This window comes from Piliocolobus tephrosceles, chromosome 21 (assembly GCF_002776525.5).
Source record: "Piliocolobus tephrosceles isolate RC106 chromosome 21, ASM277652v3, whole genome shotgun sequence".
In the NCBI taxonomy this organism is placed as follows: Eukaryota; Metazoa; Chordata; class Mammalia; order Primates; family Cercopithecidae; genus Piliocolobus; species Piliocolobus tephrosceles.
Window position 1 is genome coordinate 21,752,599 of NC_045454.1, and position 9,195 is coordinate 21,761,793.

A 9,195-nucleotide genomic window follows, 5' to 3' on the forward strand; every position below is an offset into this window, starting at 1 on the left:
TTTTTTTTGAGACGGAGTCTCGCTCTGTCGCCCCGGCGGGAGTGCAGTGGCGCGATCTCGGCTCAATGCAAGCTCCGCCTCCCGGGTTCTCGCCTTTCTCCCGCCTAAGCCTCCCGAGTAGCTGAGACTACAGGCGCCCGCCACTGCGCCCGGCTAATTTTTTGTATTTTTAGTAGAGACGGCGTTTCACCGTGGTCTCGATCTGACCTCGTGATCCGTCCGCCTCGGCCTCCCAAAGTGCTGGGATTACAGGCGTGAGCCACCGCGACCGGCCCTTTTTAAATTTTTTGAGACAGGGTCTTACTCTATGGCCCAGGCTGAAGAGCAGTGGCTCGATCTCAGCTCACTGCAACCTCCATCACCTGGGTTCAAGCGATTCTCCCCGCTCGAGCCTTCCGAGTAGCTAGGATTACAAGTGCGCGCCACTACTCCTGGATCCATATATATGCATTTTGTAGAGATGGGGACTTGCTATGTTACCCAGGCTGGACTCGAACTCCTGGTCTCAAGCGATCCTCCCGCCCCGGCCTTCCAAAGCGTTAGGATTACCGGCATGACCCACTGTATTTGGCCATCAGGCACTTCTATAAGGGTTGAGAAAGCACGCTGCACAAAACACAGAAATCCCTACCCTTATAATATTAAATAATTACAGCGCCAATTGTTAGGGGATTGAAAATGAACCAATCTCTCCCCAGGTGTCACTCGTCAGGGTATTAGGAATGCCCAGATTTTACTTCCCTGCTGGTTACCATCTTTTCCCAAACCTCAGAAAGCACAGATTAACAAAGATTTGAGTGGCCAAGGGCTCAAGAACCAGTCTTGCATCCCAGGCAGTTGGGGTTAGGAGTTAAAGCTTGGATCTATGAAGGGTCTGGCAGAAAGGATTCTATTTGGGAAAATGGCTAACTCTGTCCTTCTAGTCACAGAGTTGTCCTTGTTTCCGATTTTTTTTTTTTTTTTTTTTTTTTTTTTTTGAGAGGGAGTCTCCCTCTGTCGCCCGGGCTGGAGTGCAGTGGCCGGATCTCAGCTCACTGCAAGCTCCGCCTCCCGGGTTTACGCCATTCTCCTGCCTCAGCCTCCGGAGTAGCTGGGACTACAGGCGCCCGCCACCTCGCCCGGCTAGTTTTTTTTTTTTGTATTTTTTTAGTAGAGACGGGGTTTCACCGTGTTAGCCAGGATGGTCTTGATCTCCTGACCTCGTGATCCACCCGTCTCAGCCTCCCAAAGTGCTGGGATTACAGGCTTGAGCCACCGCGCCCGGCCTGTTTCCGATCTTTCTCTCACACCTGATAGCTGACCTATCAAGAAATCCTGTTAGTTCTGCCTGTAGATATATCCATAATCTTCCTCTAGCACATTTGGTTTAAGCCACCATCACCTTCAGACTGGACTATTACAGTAGCCCACTCCCTGGTCTCCTGGCTTCCAGCTGCCCTCTGCAATATGTCCACCCAGCCAGAGGAACACTGGTCTGACTTTTAGTCTAAAGCCAATGTCCTTATAAATGATCTACACAATTTGGTCCTTCTCTCTCCTTCCCTCCCCTTCCCTCTCCTCTCCTTCTTGAAACTCAGTCTCGCTGTGTCGCCCAGGCTGGAGTGCAGTGGCACCATCTTGGCTCACTGCAACCTCCGCCTCCTGGGTTCAAGTGATTCTCCTGCCTCAGCCTCCCGAGTAGGTGCGATTGCAAGTGCATGCCACCACTCCCAGCTAATTTTTTGTATTTTTGGTAGAGAGGGGATTTCACCATGTTGGTCAGGTTGGTCTTGAACTCCTGACCTCAGGTGATCCGCCCACCTCGGCCTCCCCAAATGCTGGGATTACAGATGTGAGCCACCCCACCTGGCCAATTTGTCCTTTTTTAGACAGAGTTTCGTTCATGTTGCCCAGGCTGGAGTGCAGTGGTGCGATCTTGGCTCACTGCAACCTCCACCTCCCAGGCTAGAGCGATTCTTCTGCCTCAGCCTCCTGAATCACTGGGATTACAGGCATGCGCCACCACACCTGACTAATTTTGTATTTTTAGTAGAGATGGGGTTTCTCCATGTTAGTCAGGCTGGTCTTGAACTTTTGACCTCAGGTGATCTGCCCGTCTTGGCCTTCCAAAGTGCTGGGATTACAGGCGTGAGCCACCGCGCCCGGCTATATCTGTTCTTTTAAATTATGTTTACCTCTTTTTGCCTCCCTCAATAGAAAAGAATCATCATAAAGGAAGAATTTTTGTCTGCCTTATTCACCATTGTATCTAAAGCAGTGCCTGGTACACAGGAAGTACTCTATAAATATTTGCTGAATACAAGAATTTCTTGTGGAAATGAAGGAAGCATTTGGGGACTAGGAGAGGGAGCTATGAAAGAGAACTGCTTTCCTTCCTCCCGTGTCTGGCCTCTAAAGCTTCTCCCACACCGTATGGGGTGCAGTGTCCAGACGGAACTGGGTTAGGGACCTCTTCTTACATTCTGTGTCCATCAGCATTGTGATTATTTGTGGAATTACCTGTTTACATGCATGTATTCATCCCCTGCAATAAGATCTTCCTAAAACCCAAATCCCTCTCCCTGCTTAAAACCCCTTGATGGGAGCCAGGCATGGTGGCTCACTCCTATAATCCCAGCAGTTTGGGAGGCCAAGGCGAGCAGATCACCTGAGGTCAGGAGTTCCAGACCAGCCTGACCAACATGGTGAAAACCCCAACTTTACTAAAAATACAAAAATTAGCTGTGTGTGGTGGTGCGTGCCTGTAATCCCAGCTATTTGGGAGGTTGAGGCAGGAGAATTGCTTGAACCTGGGAGTCGGAGGTTGCAGTAAACTGAGATTGCATCACTGTACTCCAGCCAGAGTGACAGAGTGAGACTCCATCTCAAAAAACAAACAAAACCCTCGATGGCTCCTCGGGAGCCCTGGAGACAGTCTGGGCTCCTCACCACGGCCCACAAATCCTTTATGAATTGGTCCCTGTTGCTGCTGTAGCCACGTTTATTTTTAATTTTTTTTTAACAGAGATGGGGGTCTCCCTTATGTTGCTCAGGCTGGTCTGGAAATCCTGGCCTCAAGCCGTCCTCCTGCCTCAGCCTCCCAAAATAATGAGACTGTGCCTGGCCCACACTGATAGTTTTGAGCAGTGGTATGAGATCCTCCACCTCTGGACCTTTGATCTTCTTGTTCCTTCTGCCTGAAACGTTATTTGCCTACCTGACTTCTCAAATCAGCTGTCTCCTCCTCCAGGGAGTCTCCCCTGACCCTTCTCCTCCTGGGCTAGGTCAGGTCTCTCCTTTTGGCCTCCCTCAATCCCCTGGAGTCTTCTCATCCCAGCTCAAAACATTCTGGTGATGGGTCTGTCTTCTCACTGGACTGTGAGCTCCTTGAGGGGAGGGTCCAGGGCTGTCTTGGTCCCTGCTCTATCCCCAGCATCGCCCACAGGACGACCACACAGCAGGCTCTCTTTAGGAGCTCAGTGGCTCTCAGAATGGCATAGGCTGTCTTTAGAGTGTTGGTCTGAGTCCTGTGTCGGGCTTGGAGTGGGGAAAGGGGGAGTGGTGTTGGGGTGCAAGCACTAGTTTTAATTCCTTGACGATCCCTTGCACTGGGAGGACACACAGCAGAGTAAGCCCTTTTCGGAGTCTGAGTCTTCTCTTTAAGGGGACACAGCAGATATACTCTCATGATTGGGTCTGATTCCTTTACAAGTCCCGAGACGGGGCAGGCATACAGTAGGCCCTATGGGCTTTGGGTTTAGTTTCTTTGCCTCTCTCATCACAGGGCGGGCACATGGCAGGCTCCCTAAGGGTCTAGGTCTCCTTTGGTCATTGCTCAGCACTGGAGGTAGGTGATTCGTTATCCCAAAACTAACCACCGAGGTGGGTGGTCAGCGAAGACTACGGAGGGAGTGAAGGCTGAGTCGAGAGGCGGGGCCTAAGGGGGCGGGACCCGGGAAACTGACAGCGAGGGGCGGGGCTTAGGGACCTAGGCGCTTAAGAGACTTGGGGCTGGTGGCCCACACTCCAGGGTCTTCGGGGAGGAGAGGACTAAGACACTACAGTCTTTTAGGGAGCAAGGATCCAGGCTCCTGGATTATGTGAGAGGAAAGAGATGAAGGCCCAGACGCCTGGGGTCTCCGAGGTGGGGAGGCCAAATTCCAACATGTGGAGCTGCACACTTAGGCTCCCTAGCGGGTGTAGTCAGTATCAGCGGGAAGAATGCAGCAGAGGAGCACGCGCCAAGAGGTCTGACAGGTAATTTTTATTGTGTCTCTGCTTCCCTTCCGCCCCCCGCACAGTTCGGATAGGCTAGGCTGGGCACGCGGCCCCCGAAACGGTACGTGTACTTGCGCCCCCCGCTCTTGCGCACGATGTCGCGGCGATAGTAGTAGCGCAGGCCTCGGCTCAGCTTCTCGTAATTCATGCCCGGCTTTCTCTTGCGCTCGCCCCACAGCCGAGCCACCTAGGACAGAGGCCGGGCTCGGTCGGAGTGGGAAGGGGCGGGGCTTGGAAATAGTTGGGCGGGCCGGGCCTGGGGGCGGTGTGCAGTGCAGACCTGGGCGAGGCCCCGAGGAGCCTGGTGGAGACTGGGTTGGTTGAGGCAGAAGTCCAGGCGGGAGATTGGGTTTGAGAAGGGTTGGGCGGGGCCCCGAGTGGGCCGGGGAGGGGCGGGGCCAAGGGCTAGGCGATTGAACCTAGCCCTTGGGCGGGGCTCAATTGAACTAGAGGAAACGGAGCAGGACTTGGCTGGGCGGGGGAGCTGCCCCACCTCTTTGGGGTCGCACAGCTGGAACTCACGGCTGTTGCCAGTCCAACGGATGCAGCTGCTACGCGCCCCGTCGTGGAGCAGCTCCAGAAGGAACTGCCACAGCTGAATGGGACCTGCGGGATGAAGGGAGGGGCACACTCAGTCTTCCCGGCCCTAGATCACACCACTTCAATGATCTAGAGGTCCGGGTCCTCCCAACTCGGGACCCAGGAGTCCGGATCCTCCCCTTCTCTGAGATCCACGAGTTCAGATCCCTCTATATAGGGGACCCAACAGTCAGTCTTGGAGACTCAAGCGTCCAGGGCCCCAGTCTCAGAGATTTAGGAGTTTGGCCTCCCCATCTCGGAGACCCAGGAGTCTGGGCCTTCATCGCTTTCGTTTTATATAATCCAGCAGCCTGGGTCCTCATCCCCTTGGTCCCTATAAGACTACCAGTGTCGCCGGGCGCGGTGGCTCAAGCCTATAATCCCAGCACTTTGGGAGGCCGAGACGGGCGGATCACGAGATCAGGAGATCGAGACCATCCTGGCTAACACTGTGAAACCCCGTCTCTACTAAAAAATACAAAAAAACTAGCCGGGCGAGGTGGCGGGCGCCTGTAGTCCCAGCTACTCCGGAGGCTGAGGCAGGAGAATGGCGTAAACCCGGGAGGCGGAGCTTGCAGTGAGCTGAGATCCGGCCACTGCACTCCAGCCTGGGCGACAGAGCGAGACTCCGTCTCAAAAAAAAAAAAAGACTACCAGTGTCTTAGCCCTCGGGAGAGGAGTGCGGGCCACCGGCCCCTCCTCCCTAGAGTCCCTGGTCCCTAAGCCCCGCCCCCTCGCTGTCAGTCTCCCGGGCCCCGCCCCCTTAGGTGCCTGGGTCCCGGCTCAAGACCCCAGCTTCGCCCTCCCTGCAGTCTTTGTGGTCTTCTCACCTCGGTGGTTAGTTTTGGGGGATCGAGCCAAACTGGCACGGTCCGACTGCGGGCTCGGTTCGGAGGAAACGGTGAGAGCTGAGCTCTGGTACCCCTTCAAAGAGGTGGTGCCATCCGCAAGCAGCCCCGGGTTCCAGGAGGTGGTACAGTCCGGGCCCGCGGGCCCGCCCCATGAAACGGTATAGTCCGTGCGCTGCTCCCCGCCCAGGCCACTGCCCCAGTAGGTGACGTCGTCGGGGCCCACAGAACAGTCCCAGGTGGTGTTGCTCCCGGCGGCCTGGGCGCGCGACCACGAGGTGGCCCCTCCCACCGCGGGGATGCAGTTCTGGCCCGCGGCGTCTTCGGAGCCGGCAGCAAGGGCGGGGCCCGGGCCGGGAGGGGCGGGGCCCAGGGTCTGCAAGGCACCGCTCCAAGAGTCCCAGGCTGTGCACGCCACGTCTGTCCAGTCCCCCGACCACGGAAGAGCCTGAGGGTCGGGCTCTGTGAGGAGTAACGGACCCTGAGTGAGGGGAGCCCAGGTGCACCCTCAAAAACTCTAGGGGTCTAAGCTGTCAGCCCTGGCACTTGGGCCGGGCTGTCCCTGATCCAGGCCATGCTACCTTGAGAGCGCAGGTGTTCTCAGTCCTCAAAGATCAGGGAGTTTACACCTCCAGCCCTGGTGCCTCGGACCCCAGTCCCCTCCTCCCACCGCCTCTCCCCACACTCACCCGCCCCCCATGGAACTTCTGGGTGCAGTAACGCGGAGCCCCAGTCCAGCTGTGGGAAGCTTGTCAGGGATGAGCTTGTACCTGAGTTTAGGGAGGAGTGTGAGCAATGACAGAGAACCCTCAACTACCCACTCTCTGGTCTTTACTTGTCAGGGACTGGGAGTTATGACCCCCCCCAGCCCCTATTTCAGCACCCCGCGCCCCCTTTTCCTTCACCCTCAGGGGGTCAAGCACGCGGCCCCTCCACACCCAGTCCCAGGAGCCTAGGCACGCCCCCCTTCTCCCTTTTCCCTAGGATCCCAGCCTCCCCGCTTCCTTTCCAGCACTCAGGGGTCCCAGCCCACAGCCACCTTTCCAGCATGTCTCTGCTGTCGCTGTCGGCATGTCCCCTTGGAGTGCCACATCAGGGACATAGAAGCCTAATTCGGCTCCTTCTGCAGGCGATAAGGGTTTAGGGTTAGCAGAGGCCCCACCTGGACACCCTCCCCACACACGTTGTGGCAGCCCCGGCAGCCTACCCAGCCCTGCCAGCTTGTTCCCTGGAGGCACTTCCTGTGGGGATGCCTCATCCCAGTTCCACAGGTCCATGGATACGATGCCTTCTGAATGTTCTGGGTCGGGAAAAGTCCAGATGGCAATGGGTGAGCTGGTGACACTTGGAGGCCCTGGAGTCTGGGCCCCAGCCCTGGCTTCCCTCACAGCCAGGAGTCCAGGCTTCCGCTCCCTCCTTCCCCAGGAGCCTAGAATCTTGGTCCCGGGAGTGAGGGACCCCAGCTCTCTTCCTCTCTCAGACCCAGGAGTCCAGGCCCCCGGCCTCTTGGGAGTCTAGTCCCCAGGTCCTTCCTAACCCAGACACCCAGGCATCTAGTCCTCAGTTCATGGCTCACCTCTGGCGGGTTCCTCTGCCCCCAGCCGGGGGTCTCAGCCCCATTTCATACCATGCACCCCCTCCCCCAAGGGCCCGGGCAAGGGGGAATTTTCCGAGACGTCAGAGCAGGGGTCGCAGCCAGGCTCAAGTTGCAGGGGCAGGGGCGGGGCCGAGCCGCGACCCCCGCCTCGGGGATGGGTGCTGGCCTCTGGGGCTGCCCTGCTGCAGGGGTGGCGTGGGCTTGGAGCGGGGCTTGGGGAACAGCGGGCTGGGTGAGGGTGGGGCGAAGGCTGGAGAAGTTTACGGGGTGATGGGGGTGGGGCAGGGGGCTTGGTGAACAGGCTTTCTGCCTCAGGGTCTTGATCCTGCCACATGGGGGGAGTGAGGGAAGAGGGTCTGGGGTCAGCTGGGCTGAGCTGGGCTTATCTGCAACAGGAAGAGGGATTTCCGGCCAGATTCCCCCACCCGCCCCCAGCGTCAGCTGACGTCACAATCGGCAGAGTAACTGCAGGGGGTGGAGCAGGAGTGAAGGCCGACCCAATCCCCCACCGGGCCCCTGGGGGCTGCTTCCCAGGAGTGCCAATCATAACAATATTGACAAAAACAATTTCAACAATAACAATAGTAGCAATAACAGCCAACATTAAATGAGGGCTCATTGTGTGAAACCAACTGTGCCATGCGCCTTCATTGAATCCTTCTATGAGGCAAGTACAATACATACTCTCATTTGATGAAGGGGGAAATTAAGGCAGGCATCCTCCCACTGCCCTTCTCCAGACTCCATGCCTTCCGTGCTGTAATAGTTTAGGACAATTGGGGAAATTGGAGTATGAACTGAGTATGAAATATCATAGAATTCTTTTCTTAGGTTTGATAATAGTATTCAGGATGAAAGATATCATTTAGGAAATTAACTCAGAGAGGAAATGTTATGTCTGTAACTCGTGGTTGGGTGCCGTGATTCACTCCTGTAATCCCAGCACTTTGGGAGGCTGAGGCAGGTGGATCATCTGAGGTCAGGTGTTCAAGGTCAGCCTGTCCAATATGGTAAAATCCCGTCTCTACTAAAAACACAAAAAATTAGCCGGGCGTGGTGGCGGGTGCTTGTAATCCCAGCTACTTGGGAGGCTGAGGCACGAGAATTACTAGAACCCGGCAGGTGGAGGCTGCAGTGAGCCAAGATCACACCATTGCATTCCAGCCTGGGGAACAAGAGTGAAATTTCATCTCAAAAAAAAAAAAAAGTCTTGTAACTTGCTCAAATAATTCAGCAAAAAACAAAAAAACCCAGCTATACATGTAACATATACATACATACATGAAATATTTAGGACATACCTAAACTATAAAATAGTTCATTTAAATTCAATAACTGGGTGTCCTGTATATATATATAATATTTTTCCAGACGGAGTCTTGCTCTGTAACCCAGGCTGGAGTGCAGTGGTACGATCTCAGCTCACTGCAACCTCCACCTCCCAGGTTCAAGCAATTCTGTTGCCTCAGCCTTCCAAGTACCTGGGATTACAGGCAAGTGCCACCATGCCCAGCTAATTTTTTTGTATTTTTAGTAGAGACGGGGTTTCACCATGTTGGCCAGGCTGTTCTCAAACTCCTGATCTCTGGTGATAGGCCCACCTCAGCCTCCCAGAGTGCTGGGATTACAGGCATGAGCCACCGTGCCCAGCAAGTGTCCTATATTTTTATTTGCTAAGTCTGCAACCTTTAACCCAGGTAACTTGGCTTCAGACTGTGCCCATCGTGCTATAGTTTTTTGTTTGTTTGTTTTTGTTTTTGAGATGGAGTATTGCTCTGTCGCCCAGGCTGGAGTGCAGGGGCGCAATCTCGGCTCACTACAAGCTCTGCCTCCCGGGTTCACGCCATTCTCCTGCCTCAGCCTCCTGAGTAGCTGGGACTACAGGTGCCCACCACCAAGCCTGGCTAATTTTTT

The 9,195-nt window shown here is 55.3% G+C and overlaps 2 protein-coding genes across 5 annotated transcripts in view; both read right to left on the reverse strand.

Moving 5' to 3' along the window:
* The window catches only part of LOC111529926 (cytochrome c oxidase subunit 6B1), a 17,876-nt gene extending 15,398 nt beyond the window's left edge, over positions 1-2,478 (reverse strand). Inside the window, exon 1 of the mRNA XM_026448764.1 lies at positions 2,460-2,478. Coding sequence (XP_026304549.1) covers positions 2,460-2,478 — 19 coding nt within the window. The remainder of the gene's footprint in view (positions 1-2,459) is intronic.
* Positions 2,479-4,224: 1,746 nt separating this feature from the next.
* Positions 4,225-7,671, reverse strand: ETV2 (ETS variant transcription factor 2). 4 transcript variants are annotated; one of them, XM_026448758.2, is made up of 7 exons: positions 7,261-7,671; positions 6,892-6,984; positions 6,724-6,807; positions 6,374-6,454; positions 5,667-6,146; positions 4,751-4,863; positions 4,225-4,444 (listed from the first exon to the last, which is right to left on the reverse strand). In XM_026448758.2, the coding sequence occupies exons 2-7, from the start codon at positions 6,959-6,961 to the stop codon at positions 4,244-4,246; spliced, it is 1,029 nt and encodes a 342-aa protein (XP_026304543.1). In that variant the 5' UTR covers positions 6,962-6,984; positions 7,261-7,671; the 3' UTR covers positions 4,225-4,243. The 4 variants fall into 4 exon arrangements, with proteins under 4 accessions (XP_026304543.1, XP_026304544.1, XP_026304545.1 ...); XM_026448759.2 differs by lacking the exon at positions 6,892-6,984; XM_026448760.2 differs by lacking the exons at positions 5,667-6,146; positions 6,374-6,454.
* Positions 7,672-9,195: the final 1,524 nt, after the last annotated feature.